Source organism: Triticum aestivum, chromosome 3B (genome assembly GCF_018294505.1).
Source record: "Triticum aestivum cultivar Chinese Spring chromosome 3B, IWGSC CS RefSeq v2.1, whole genome shotgun sequence".
NCBI classification, from domain to species: Eukaryota; Viridiplantae; Streptophyta; class Magnoliopsida; order Poales; family Poaceae; genus Triticum; species Triticum aestivum.
In genome coordinates, this window is record NC_057801.1 from 147,877,963 (window position 1) to 147,893,243 (window position 15,281).

The 15,281-nt window shown below is 45.3% G+C and overlaps 1 protein-coding gene across 1 annotated transcript; it reads left to right on the forward strand.

Moving 5' to 3' along the window:
- The first annotated feature begins 13,322 nt into the window (after positions 1-13,322).
- Positions 13,323-14,176, forward strand: LOC123065068 (uncharacterized). The gene has a single exon (XM_044488434.1). It carries the CDS (start codon positions 13,475-13,477, stop codon positions 13,856-13,858), a length of 384 nt encoding a protein of 127 aa, XP_044344369.1. The 5' UTR covers positions 13,323-13,474; the 3' UTR covers positions 13,859-14,176.
- The last annotated feature ends 1,105 nt before the right edge of the window (positions 14,177-15,281 follow it).

Here is a 15,281-nt window from a genome sequence, read left to right on the forward strand (position 1 = left end):
GGGTGCCCCCTGCCCCCGTATATAAAGGAGGGAGGGGGAGGTGCGGCCGGCCCCCTTGGGGTGCGCCTGGAGGAGTCCTACTCCCACCGGGAGTAGGACTCCCCCCTCTTGCCTTGGTGGAGAAGGAAAGGGGGGAGGGGAAAGAGGAAAGGGGGGCGCCGCCCCCCCCCCTTCCTTGTCCTATTCGGACTAGGGGGGAGGAGGGCGTGCGGCCTGCCCTGGCCGGCCCTCCTCTTCTCCCTCATGGCCCACTAAGGCCCATTAACCCCCGGGAGGGTTCCGGTAACCCCTCGGTGTTCCGGTAAAATCCCGATTTCACCCGGAACCTTTCCGATGTCCAAACATAGGCTTCCAATATATCAATCTTTATGTCTCGACCATTTTGAGACTCCTCGTCATGTCCGTGATCACATTCGGGACTCCGAACAAACTTCGGTACATCAAAATTATAAACTCATAATAAAACTGTCATCGTAACGTTAAGCGTGCGGACCCTACGGGTTCGAGAACTATGTAGACATGACCTAGAACCATTCTCGGTCAATAACCAATAGCGGGACCTGGATGCCCATATTGGTTCCTACATATTCTACGAAGATCTTTATTGGTCAAACCGCATAACAACATACGTTGTTCCCTTTGTCATCGGTATGTTACTTGCCCGAGATTTGATCGTCGGTATCCAATACCTAGTTCAATCTCGTTACCGACAAGTCTCTTTACTCGTTCCGTAATGCATCATCCCGTAACCAACTCATTTGGTCACATTGCTTGCAAGGCTTATAATGATGTGCATTACCGAGAGGGCCCAGAGATACCTCTCCGACAATCGGAGTGACAAAAACTAATCTCGAAATACGCCAACTCAACATGTACCTTCGGAGACACCTGTAGTACTCCTTTATAATCACCCAGTTACGTTGTGATGTTTGGTAGTACCCAAAGTGTTCCTCCGGTAAACGGGAGTTGCATATTTCTCATAGTTACAGGAACATGTATAAGTCATGAAGAAAGCAATAGCAGTATACTAAACAATCAAGTGCTAGGCTAACGGAATGGGTCATGTCAATCACATCATTCTTCTAATGATGTGATCCCATTAATCAAATGACAACACATGTCTATGGTTAGGAAACATAACCATCTTTGATTAATGAGCTAGTCAAGTAGAGGCATACTAGTGACTATATGTTTGTCTATGTATTCACACATGTATCATGTTTCCGGTTAATACAATTCTAGCATGAATAATAAACATTTATCATGATATGAGGAGATAAATAATAACTTTATTATTGACTCTAGGGCATATTTCCTTCAGAGAGTGCAACACTGTATGCAAAAAGGAGTGTTTGTAAACTGCTCAAGGGTGATGGTGAAGGTGCTTTGTCAGATGCTCTCATGTGCAGAATGATGCGACCTGATTGGGCAAAAGCTTGCTACCGTCAAGCTGCGGCTCACATGCTACTCAAGGTGCGTCTAGCTAGCCAGTGTGTTCAATTATGACCTATTTCATAATTCATATTGATATTGCAGTTTGGTCACGCTCTTTGTTTTGCTCTGCACCCAGGAGTATAAACAAGCCTGTGATGCTCTCTTGGACGCACAAAATTTAGATCCTGGGAATGCCGAAATAGAGGGTGAACTACGGTAAGCCTGCTCTCTTACATGCTTATCTCTTTTGAGTGTCTTCTGAATGCTAGTTTGGTTTTAGTTTGGGAAATACTTCTACTGGTGTGATAAGCAGCTATGTGCCACTGGTGCAATTCTTTCGGCGTTTTTTTTACTTCGGTAAACTCTGCTTCTGCTTCTCATCTCTTAAATAGTGATGATGAGAAGCTCTTTTTTGAAGTGCCATCAGTAACTTTTAGGGACCTGTGATGTTATCCCCAGAAAGAGGAATCATATAGTTTTTTTAAATGGATAATCGTGTAGTTATTGACTGCATGTTGAGGACTTTTTAGCTGAGGATTCCATTCCATCCGGCTGAATTCATGCAGGAAGGCTAGGGAACTCATGAAGAACCCACCCGGTGAAGGCGAGCAGTGAGACACGGACTCCGAGGATATAACATGTGCCAATTTTCACTAAACTAGAGCAAGCAGGATGTTCTAATCCTTATGTTCTGCTAGGAACCAAAACTCTCAAATTCATTTGGAGCTACGTCTTAAGACTGCTAACACAACTTGTATGAATTTGTCTTGTCTGGCCTGTGAATCTTACTGGCCCTATTCAGTCCCTTTACATTTGGCTATACTTGTTATCTTTCATGTGCCACGCCAAATCAAGAGGGGCCTGCTATATTTCTTATGAGTATTTTATGTGTTCAAGTCTGACCGTGACAGTAGTATTATATAGTACCATGTATTCAGTAAACGAAGTGATTGGCCGGTAAACTTAACTAACATCAGAGTTATGAGTCTGAACCTGATGTTGGTCCCATCACAGTTTCTGGATATGGATAGTAGAGATGACCCTATGTTTCTGGAAGCTATGGCCATGTCACACTCTATGAACATGATTAACATCAAGAAGACTACTGTTGCTCCCTCTGCTGTACTGATTACTGAGCAGGACCCTAATCTCATTGATTTTTAGTCACACTCTGTCATGCCTGGTGAGAACCAATCTGACCTCAGGAAAGAAATCACTGCTGCCTCTTCTCAAGCTATAGATGGTAATGAGAAGTCAAATGATTCTGGAGCTATGGGTGAGTCATCTGCTTCTTCTGAGATCTCTGCTCCCCTTGGTTTTCCATTCCCTGCTTTTCTCCCAACCAATGATTTAATTGTAGAGGTAGAAAATTCACTCATTGTACCACCTTCTTTGAGCACAGATGATAGCAAGGACATTGCTCATAAGACTGAACTTTTGGGAAAGGAAGGTGTTGAAGTCTGGTACAAGCATTTTGCACCCTCAAACAATGATCAAACTTCCATTCAGGTACCTGTTGATTGGGTTTTCTGTCAGTCACATTCCTATCACCTGACAAATTTGATTGGGCAAAGAAGTTTGTTACATCTACTGTTTGGGATATTATTACATAAGGAGCTAGTGATATTACCTTGCCATTTGTTATTCCTCGGTATTGTCCTTTTGTGGATTCATCCTTATCCTTTTCACAATATTTATTCAGGGGGCACAAGAGCAAGAGGTCAACTCCCTAGCTCCATCTGCACCACTTCTGGCACAAGCTGCTGCATCTACTTCAGCCATGCACAACATCAAGAAGAGAAAGGAAAAGGTTCCACTAGTGGAAACTGAGGTAAGGAGAAGTTGTCGATTACAACAACTAGCCAAGGGTTACAAGAAAAAAGATTTGCATGGATAAGAATTGCCTTGCCTGTCATGCTATACCTCCCCCAATCCCTGCAAAAGTGATTAAAAGTCTTAATACTTCTTTCTACAAGGTTGCTGCTCAAGATACTATTGAGGAGATGCTGACTAGCAAGCACAAGAAAAGCAAGAGCAACCCAGCTGCTGAGGAGGCCCCAAGAGCCAGCTCTATTAATTAAAGATCCAGTTTTTCTTCAGAAGACTCTTAGCACTTTATCATGAGATTGTATGGTGCTATCTTTTGGAAAGTTACTTGTAAAGATGTCCAGGGTGTATTCCTTCTGCTGAACAGAGCAATCTGTCATTTTGTTAAACTTTATGTCACTGGTTGTGTTGCTGTCAGTTTTATCCTCCTGTTTGAGGTGTCCTGCTTAATGCTCTATAACTGGCTGAATTGGGCTTGGATGTGGAAGACTGCTACTATGTTTGCATTTTCTTATGTTTGGGGAAGTTCAAAGAATCATGAATTTATCAGTATTCTTTTATATCATAAGAGGTGTTCAGTTTTTAGATTGATCTTGTGCCATCTTTATTATTTCTGTGATCATGAATAAGAAATGGTCCGTTCTTAACTGGAACATTAGAGGCTTGAATGATCCCAAGAAATGGTCAGCTATCAGAAATAAAATTGATGAATCTAATCGTTCCATCCTATGCATTCAAGAAACCAAAAGAGAAGTGATTGATAGTAGATTTGTTCAGAATTTTTGTCCAAGGAGACTCAGCAAATTTGAATATCTTCCATCTGTGGGAGCTTCAGGAGGACTGATAATTGTTTGGAATGATCAGGTTTTCCAGGGTCAGCTTTATCATTCCAACAATTACTCTATCTCAGTTTATTTCACTTCCTCTCACAATGAGGATAGTTGGATCTTGACCAATGTTTATGAACCTAGCCAGCAAGATGAGAGACCAAACTTTATTGACTGGTTTAGATACTTCCAAACTCCTGAGGATAGTAAGTGGATGGTACTTGGAGATTTTAATCATATCAGATACCCACACAATAGGAACCTGGAGGAGGGAATATTCATAATATGCTAGCTTTCAATGAAGCTATCAGCAACTTATCATTGATTGAAATCCCTATCAAAGGCAGGAATTTTACCTGGAGCAATATGCAAGATTTGCCACTATTGGAAAAGATTGACTGGTGTTTTACTTCTGAAAATTGAACTCTGAGCTACCCAGAAACTCTGGCATATCCTCTTGCCAAAACCACATCTGACCATGTTCCATTTATGGTCAAGATTGGTACCTCTATTCCTAAATCTTACATTTTCAGATTTGAGAATTTTTGAATGGAACATAATGACTTTCTGTCAGTTGTCTACAGCATTTGGACACAGGATGTGAGTGAGGGAGATAGTGCCAAGATCATTGCCACCAAGTTTAAGAGACTAAGGAAAGGATTAAAGAACTGGGCCAGAAACCTATTAGATCTCAAGAAAATTATTGATAACACAAACTTCATGATTATGTGTTTTGATTACTTGGAAGAAGCCAGAGATCTCACATATGTGGAAACTAATGGTAGAAATATCCTGAAAGCCCATTTGGAGAAAGTACTTAAACACCAGAGGCTCTACTGGAAGCAAAGGGCCACTATCAGGAATATTAAAGTGGGTGAGGCTAATACTAAATAGTTTCAAGCAAAGGCTACTATCAAACATAGGCATAATTGTATTGCTATGCTAAAAGATGAGGATGATTTGGAACACCACACTCACAGTGCTAAAGCTGCAATCCTTTACAGAGCTTTCAAAGAGAGACTGGGTACATCTTTTACCACACAAAATCCACTTCTGCTGCACAATCTTATAACCTCAAATGACAATTTGGCCCAACTTGAGGTCCCATTAACCACAGCAGAGATTGATCATGTGGTCCTTCATATGCTAGCTGGCAAATCTCCTGGACCAGATGGCTTTAATGCCACTTTCTTGAAAGCATGTTGGTCTATTATTGCACCTGATTTTTACAAGCTTATTGATGACTTCTATCATGGCAAAGTCAATCTCCAGAGCATCAACTATTTCTTCATCACCTTGATTCCCAAAACTGAGGCAGCATCCACTCCTGCTAAATTCAGGCCTATTTCACTGCTTAACTGTACTCTTAAAATCATCACCAAACTGCTTGCCAACAGGCTTCAGAAGGTGATCCTCACTCTGGTGCACAAAAATCAATATGGCTTCCTCAATAACAGATGCATTCAGGATTGTCTTGCTTGGTCATATGAGTACATTCACCAATGTCTCCTATCTAAGAAAGAGATTATTCCCCTCAAGTTGGACTTTGAGAAAGCTTTTGACATGATTAATCATGATACAATTGTGTATATCCTTCAAGCTAAGGGTTTTGTAAGCAGATGGATTAATTGGATCAAGATGATATATGGCACTGGCTTCTCCTCTATCCTCCTAAATGGTATTCCTGGCAAGCAATTTCTATGCAAGAAAGGGGTCAGACAAGGGGATCCTTTATCCCCCCTCATTTTTGTGCTAGCTGCTGATCTTCTTCAAACCATGTTTAATGAGGCCATGCAACATTCCTTGATCAGCTCCCCCTCTTACTCATGCTTCATGCCCAGACTACCCAATCATTCAGTATGTTGATGATACTATCTTGGTGGCTAATGCTGATAGTGGACAACTGCATCAAATTAAAATTTTGCTTCTCCACTATGCAGCTTATACTGGTCTCAAAGTGAACTATGCTAAATCCATAATGATTCCCATCAACACTCCACCTGGCAAAATGATGGAACTATCAGAGATTCTTCGCTATAAAATTGGTACTCTTCCCCATACCTATCTTGGTTTGCCTCTCAGTATCAATAAACCAAGAATTGTGGACTTTATGCCCATGTTGAAAAGGATTGAGAATAGACTCTTGAGTTGTTCCACTTTATTATCCACTGGTGACAAACTTACCCTGGTCAAATCAGTTTTTGCCAGCATGCCAATCTTCTTCATGTACTCCTTGATGTTACCAAAAGCTGTGATCAAACAAATCGAAGGCTACCTAAGGAATTGCTTGTGGAGAAAATTTGGGTCAATGGATTCTGGACCTGCATTGATTGCTTGGGATGCTGTCTGTAAACCTAAGGCACAAGGAGGACTAGGAATTCTTGATATCACTGTCCACAACAAAGCTCTATTGATGAAATTTCTTCATAAATTTCTGAATAAAGTGGACACTCCATGGGCGCACATCATTTGGGAAAATTACTACCACAATGGCCCTCCTAGTGACAAGTTACTTGGCTCCTTTTGGTGGAAGACCCTGCTAAAGCTCATACCCCTGTTGATAAGGATCAACGTGATGGTTCATAGAATTTTGCCCGATCTTTCATGACGAATTGAACAAGATAGCAGATCTTCCAATCACGCGACGAACGCAAACTGAAGAAGAGGAACGAAATTCTAGCAAGCAACATGTCGATGATCAACACGCCTCAAACCTAAGCCTGATAATTCTTGATGCACTCAAAAACCCTCACGCAATCTTTTATTCAATACGAATAAACGGCGGTGCCGTTTGCAGAGGGATGCTTCATCCCAGAAACAACTCAATTTCTAAAACTCCCAAAAGAAAAGTCCCCTCTAAACCTAGCCAACGGCCTCCTTATATGGGCAGCGAGAAAACTATTCGGTTGGATGGCCCACACCGAAACACATAAAATAAAAATCCTAAGTGGCCTACAACATGACCTGGAATAATAAAAATAAATAAGATTGCAACCGACCAAGTACATAGTTCGGTTACCCCTTTGGCACGCCTCTAACTTGGTGGAGTCCTGAAGTTGGGCTTCACCTCCGCCTTCATGGGAACAACCTGAGGCACTGGGATGCCCTCATCATCCTCTCCCCCTTGGAAAAGCATTTCCCTCAACGCCGGAAGGTCTTCTCCAGCGAGTGGCGTCAACTTCGCCACGCTTCATTTCCATCTTCAATTCTTGCTGGCCTGCCACACGATCTCCTCCTTCTCGGCTATATGAACTTGACATGGTGCTTGGCGCCTCCTTTCTTCCCCATATACGATGGGATTGGAGTGCCACCACCTTATTCTTCCCAACGCTGGTAGGAGCCTCTTGCACCTTGACGCGCATCTTTTTTGTAGGTCCCCAGAAAACCAGAGTAATACCCGGGCCACACAACTGACGAACACGCCCATCCTTGCCTTTGTACATATACACAGCCGCTCCAACTTGGCGCACATACGGTCTAACAAATTTGCGATCCGGGACCCGTGCCTCAATATGCACTGAGGCACTATCATGAAGAATAACATCGGTTTGAACGCCTTTGTTGATGCAAATTGGAAGCGTGGAACACGCTGCAACATCCGCCGTTTCACCACTAAGAGGCTTGACTTCAAGCGGATGGTCACCAACAGGCACAACACTAGGCTTGTGATCTACCTGCACAGCTGAATCAACATGAGTATTGACGCTCCATGCACCAGGCTCCTCTTTTTGAAGCTTGACGGTCCTCTGTTGTAGAGTAGACTTGTGCCCTTTTTCCTTGCGCACCACTAGCACCACATCAGACTCAATGTTATCATCCGTCATAGGTTTCAACATCCTCTGTTTGCCAACATGCTTGAAGATATATGTATTGGCTCTCCCAGCATGCATAGCATTGTGATCATACTGCCATGGACGCCCAAGTAATAGTCCACACACCTCTAATGGCAACACATCGCACTCCACTTCATCAGCATACTCACCAACTATAAACGGCACACGCACCTTATGTGTAACTTTCAGCATACCGCAACTATTCAGCCACTCCATATGCTTAGGTTTAGGAATACGCCATGTGGACAATTCCAATGAAGCCACCATTGCCTTGCTAATGCCGTTAGTACAACTACCACCATCGATCATCAACTTGCACGACTTTCCCTTAATCATGCACTATGTTTGAAATAAATTCCAACGCTGTCCTCTATCAACTGTCATGCAAGTATCATCTCGTACCCGTTTGAGTTGCACATTCAGCCCACTCAATGCTACAACCTCATCCACCAAAGGTTTGTCAACACCAGCCTTGTTCTCCTCGGAAAGAGTCGTGATTGGTGCTGCCTTGTTGACATCAACCACTAGAACAATCACCTTATCCCCGGAAATTGACTTGGAGAACTTTGTAGTCCGATGCTTTAAATCCTCCCGGAGATCCTCAAGGTTCTTCCGAATCACACGCAACTGATCCTTTTGCTCCTCAGAAACTTGCCTCCCAGCTCGCCTAGGCTGATCTCGTAGAATAGGTCGTGGCGAACTCTTCTCCTCAAAGTGATCAGAAATGACCTCAAAAGAAACTCGTTGTTGAGGCATAAAGCCCCGTCCCACTGTGGGAGGATCATCAAGCTGCCATATAGGTGGCGGTACAGAACCTCGTCGCGGTGAACTCACAACATGCAAATCAGTCATGCCACACTATAAATCTCGTTGCGGGCGCGACCGGCAAATTGTCGCACAACAAAGCTCGGCATTCAGACTCTTGTGACCATAGTAACTGGTGAACATCGTGAGTGTCGATAGTTAAATACAGTGAAACACTGTCTGCAATTCACTGTGCCAAGACACTATCTGGGCGCGACCGATCACCGACAAAACAGAAGCAGCAACAGACTCACGCTGAAGAGTAGACGTTGTCTCTTGCACATCAGCAGGTAGCGCACAACAGCAAACAGACTTTTCATCTTTCTTGTAATTAAGCTATAAGCTACCTAGCAGGAAACAAATCACGTGGTCACTCCAATAGTTAATTCAGCACACCAATCAAAGGAAAACGTGACCAAGTGGGACTCCTCTTGTGCTCTACCAAGAACAGAAACGTGACCGTAACTTGAAGTCTTGACTTGGACAGGCTTCAGTAGTTGCAACGCCAGGCCGACGCAGATCAACTCGGAAAGAAAGTTCGCCACCAGATAAAAAAACGTGCCGACTCAGATAGGATCCAACCGAGAGGACCTGGATACGACTCAGATCATCAGGATACCTAGCGCCACCAAGCACAACCAGATCGCCCAGGCAAAACAATGTCTTCAACGGATCTTCTAGTCCGCAGCAAAACCAGCAGATCAGCAACAATAAACTTTGCAGAAGGAAACAACAGATCGATCAGCAAAAACTCGCCGTGATAAACCTACAAATCTGATACCACATGATAAGGATCAACGTGATGATCCATAGAATTTTGCCCGATCTTTCACGGCGAATTGAACAAGATAGCAGATCTTTCAATCACACGACGAATGCAACCTGAAGAAGGGGAACGAAATTCCAGCAAGCAATGCGTTGATGATCAACATGCCTCAAACCTAAGCCTGATAATTCTTGATGCACTCAAAAACCCTCACGCAATATTTATTCAATACGAATAAACGCGGCGCCGTTTGTAGAGGGATGCTTCATCCCAGAAACAACTCAATTTCTAAAACTCCCAAAAGAAAAGTCCTCTCTAAACCTAGCCAACGGTCTCCTTATATGGGCAGCTAGAAAACTATTCGGTTGGACAGGCCCACACCGAAACACACAAAATAAAAATCCTAAGTGGCCCACAACATGACCTGGAATAATAAAAATAAATAAGATTGCAACTGACCAAGTACATAGTTCGGTTACCCCTTTGGCACGCCTCTAACTTGGTGGAGTCCTGAAGTTGGGCTTCACCTCCACCTTCATGGGAACAACATGAGGCACTGGGATGCCCTCATCACCTGTACAAATCACATGCCATTTGTCAAGCTGGTCAAGGAGATACCATTTTCTTTTGGTCAGATAGTTGGGATGGACAACCTCTACAAGCAAAATTCCCAGAGTTATTCTCTTTTGCTATTCACAAGGACTGTACTCTTCATTTTGTAGATAATCAGGAATATGTCAGCACCCTCTTCCATAGGCCACTCTCCTTACAAGCTTACCAGCAATTGAACAGGGTTGAGGACATGTTAGCCTCCAGAGAACAAACTGATAGTAGAGACATATGGAAATATCATTGGACATCAAGGCAGTACTCCTCCATGAAAATGTACAAGCGTCTCATGGGTACATCCAAAGCTCATAGCATCTTTCAAAACTTATGGGGTACTTCTTGCAGACTGAGGCACAAGATTTTTTGCTGGCTACTCCTACATGACAGAATTAATACAAGGAATATGCTCCTTCGACGCAATATGCACCTCGCGAACTATAATTGTGCCTTATGTTCTGACAAAGTGGAAGAGACTTTGCCCATTTGCACTCTCCTGCTGGGATGTCATAGCGCCTGGGAGGGCTAGAGTTATCTCCAGTTTTGATGAGATCTTACTCATTTCTAATCAACTTCCAAAAGAATTGGCAATGGATATTATAGTTATGAGTTGCTGGGGTATTTGGTCTGTGAGAAATGACAAGATCTTTCGGTCTGCGCCACCGGCTATTGATTCATAGAAATTTCATCTGTCTGAAGGACTTTGGGTTGTGCAACTCCGAGCCAAAGAGGGCAAAGCGAATAGATCAAGGAATGGATTGATTTTAATCTTTAATGGGTATGCCCATGATTCCTAGAGCCGGGATTGGCTGAGAGAGCTATGCTCCTTATTTTACTTTACTTGTAACATATTTGTACCTTCTTTTTATTAATGAAAATACCATAGAACGATTGTTCTACGGTCAGGGCTCAAAAAAAACATCAGAGTTATGAAATTCAACAGCACTCCTTGCATCAGGGCCGTTGAGTTCCCTGTAACTTGATCTGGGACGAGGCGGACCGTCAGATCTCGACTGAAGCGTTTCCCGGATAACCAACAGTAACCTGAACTTAGCTGAATCTTTCGACAGTTGTTCAGGAAAGAGGAGCACAGCCTGACAGGGCTGCCTCCTCAGCTCGCAACCTTGAGCCAGTTCCGTCTGCCTTCTCGTGTCGTGTTCCATCGCAGTGGAATGCTTCGTCACCATGGCCGAGACTTTTATTTGTAGTGATCTTAACGTCCCCGTCGTGTCACGCCATTACCATTAACAACTCCTTAGCCAGATTGACCCGACAGCCTCACCAATTATTGCCAGCCGGGCCTGGATCAGCACTCCAAATCAGCTCCCCGCCCGCCTGAAAAGCGGCGCAAGTGCAACTTGCGATTGCAAGGCATCTCGTTTAGTTATCCTCGACCGAGACGCGACACTTGCTCAGCTGGCGTTACTTGTACTCCTTCCCGGCGGGCGATCGTTTGTCCTTCGGCATATGCTGCGTTGTGCGTTGCGAGTTGCCACCCACCGTCGTCGCCTGGAATATACCGCGGCGTGTGGGGTGCGCGAGAGCATTTTTGCACCGGAAAATGGTATCGACGTCGACATACGTAGACATAGTGTCGGGCTTGGCAGGACTCATTGGGATTTTACCACGGGAAGTTCGTAGGCAGGCTCCCGTTTACTTTCCCGAGTTTTGGTTTTAGCACGCACGTCCAACGATCAGAGTCTTGGGCTCTTGGCCTCTGATCATCGGAAGAAAACAGAACAGCTGCAGCATCCTCCGGCAAAAGATCGACGCAGAGCGTTGTGCGACATCCCCTTAAAAAAAAAAGAGCGTTGTGCTACGGCACGGCAAGGGAGAACGGGCGTGGCCGTGAACGCAGAGGACGAACGTACGTGCACACGCCGCACGACAAAACGAGCCACGTGGAAACGGTCCCCGTCACCCAGCCCGGCCAGCTACCAGTGTGTGTGCCGCTAGCTGCACGCATGCGCATCACGCACGGCGCTGGTTCCTCCGTCCGACGCGTCCGACGATAGGCAACGGCGGAGCGGCCGCGCGCCATGGACCGTGGCCGGCTAGCTAGGAGACGTGAGGGTTACTGTCACCGCGCGCCAGACAGGGGACGTGCTAGGGCGCACACGGTTGCACCGCCAGAACCTTCCTGAACGCAGACAAAACACTGCCGGTGGCCGTAAAAGCCGTACACGTCGACCCCGGCCGGGTCGCCGTCGTCGAGCTAGGCAACGCGACGGAAATGCGTTTCATGTACGAGATCTGGAACAGGGACATTTTCATTTCACCTGCATCCGTCCATTTTTAAGGGCTCTAGAAGCTCCTGGTTTGTGGTTTCACGTATATCATTCCTTCGAACCGGTGATTGATTGCAAACAAAATTAGACCACGTAATATTCGAGTAAACAATTCTGCATTTGTGCTATTTTACTGCACGAATCACATGCTTTAATTGCATCTTTTTACACGTTGCACTCGATGATGATACTGATGCAGCTGACGACGATGTGGTTGACAAGGACAACGATACAATGAGCAGAGATGCCTTTACAAATTGTATAAGGGTACAGTTTGACAACATGCGTGAGCTGCATTTGTCGCCATAACGGTATCGTCTCAATTGCATTATGTGGTTCCAATGTACTACCACGGTCACTCTTAGAACTGGTATATGTTTACTCCAAAGTTGCATCATAAACTAGACACGCGTTTTGCGCGTTCATGTATTAATGGTCAAAAAAGTTAGATAGATCTTACAGCCTCCAAGTACAATGGAATTTACTTCAGACCCTCGTGTACAATCTGCAGCAAAAGTAGTTATTCTGCATGTAGTCCGATGTCGGCAAACCTTTTGTATATCGACGGTGAAACCAAGGACTTGAACGTGTTCTAGAACGACCAACAAACGTTCGTTCTGAAGATATTTCAAAGAGGAGGAAAAAAAAAAGCAAAACCCCGGCCGTGCCCACGGGACAACCGTGCCGTGCGTGTGACAGGTAGAAACGACCCGGGGAGCCGAGCGGCGAGCCCGGGGCGTCCCGGTTTCTTTTCCAAAAATCACACGCGCCCGCAGTCACGGGCGCACACACCCCCACCGTAAAAGCGACGGCAGGGAGCGCCCCGTGCGATGCGTGCCGCGTGGCCGCCCCGGCCCATCCCCCTCCCCAGCGCCCAGCCCGCGAACCTTATCCACCCGTTCGTCCTCCCCCGCTTTATAACCCCACCACCATCCTCGCTCCCATCCCACCACCTTTTTTGAGCAGAAGCAACCAAACGAACCAGGCCAATCCGTCTCCTCTCCTCCACTCTCGGCTGCGAATTAAACCCACCCGCGAATCCTCCGATTCATCTACTTCCTCTTGCGGCGCGGCGCGAATCAGTGATCAATGGTGTTAGCATCGGGACCCGCGGCCACGTTCTCCGCCCGGCCCGCGGCGCCGGGCGCCGGCCGGCCCTGCTCGTGCGCCGCCGCGGCCACCGGAGGTGCCAGGTTCCGCGGCGCCGACGGGAAGTGGTGGGCGCCGCTCCTCGGGTGGTCGGGCCAGCCCGACTACATCGACGCCCAGCCGGCGCCTGCACCGGCGACGGAGGAGGAGCGGGCTGCTGCTGGTGCTGCGGGGGCGAGGCGGTTCGGGGTGCTGACGGAGGAGAAGGCGCGTCAGCTGCGGCTGCGGATGATGGAGACGGAGAGCTTCCACGACGCCATGTACCACTCCGCCATCGCATCCCGCCTCGCCTCCGCCGCGCGCGACAGCGACGCCAAGCCATAGAGCGCGGAGCCGAGCAGCTCAGCTCGCCGGCCGGAGCCATGGGAGACGCGCTGTCTGTGTACAGCTGTACATACGCTTTCGTTTGTTCTGTCTGTCCTGTTGATCGTTACTGTACCCCATTAGACAAGAAGAAGCCAGTAATATTTAGGACAGGGCCCCTTCAGACCCTCCTGAACTTGATTATTCCATGGAGATGGGACTGCTTAGTTAATCTCACTAGTTCTGGAGCAAAACTAGCTAGCAGTAGCACCTGATGAATGATGAATGTACAAAAATAATTTGGTTGTGCTGATGATTTAAGTTTCGGTTTTCTTATCAGTGTTTTACTGCAAGGTGTTGGTTACGCTGAATCCAACTCCGTGGAATCACAGTCGATTGTCAAATTCAGATGCTTGCGAGCTGCAAAATGACCACTGATTGATGTTTCTCAAGTCACTGTGGATTGCATCAACTGCACGTCGTGTTTAGGAGGGGAACTTTTGGCCTAGGTGTATCTGAAAATCTGAAAATAACTTTACGAAAACAATTTAGTAATTTTACGAAAAGTCAAAAAAATCTGAAAATATTTTTGAAATAAACTTGACCTTTTATTGTGCTTGTCAGAAAAATTCCACAAAAAGAAAACCAGCCTTTGACTTCTTTTCAAAAAGACAAATTTTTGGCCAAAGTAGCGTGAATAGTGAGCTATAATAGCAATACATTTTGTCTTTTTTGCTCTGATGAAGTCAATGTTGGTTTTTTGTTCGTGAAAATTTATATACTAGCGTAAAAGTAAGTCGAGTTTATTCAAAAAATATTTTTGAACTATTTTGATTTTTTATTTAATTATTAAAAAATCCCCATATAGGGGTATCTACAATCAGGAACCAAAGCGTATTTTCAGTCGTCTTCACCAATAATTAACCCATGGGACTTTGCGTCCCTGTCGACCCCCTCCTGATACGTAAGTAATCCCAGTGGGTTATTATAAAGAGGATTAACACATCCAACGTCATCGCCATTTGATTCAACTCTGTGTCGTGCGCTGCCGGTCCGCCATTGGCCGGCTTGAGAGACTGACGCCGACCTCTGCCTTTGATCCGATCTGATCCCATCCATGTTAGATTAGACATCAAGTGTAACGTACTCCCAGAATTACTTGTCGTGAAAATGGATGTATCTAGAACTAAAATACATCTAGATACATCTATTTCTATGACAAATAATTCCGAACGGAGGGAGTAAGATATAAGATATAAGGGCATCACTAGACATCAGACTACTGATGTTAGGCTTTTATCAGACTAGTGATTGGCCGTCCCATCAAATGCATGATGAATCGTTCGATATACTAGTAGTTAATATGCATGATCCTTGGATTGCTCCGGGGCTTCGTTAATTGATTGCTCCCTAATTGCTGCTTCCTATATCTGCATGCATGATT

Coding starts and splice junctions, on each gene's coding strand:
- LOC123065068 (XM_044488434.1), top strand. CDS start 13,475: ATGGTGTTAGCATCGGGACCCGCGGCCACGTTCTCCGCCCGGCCCGCG.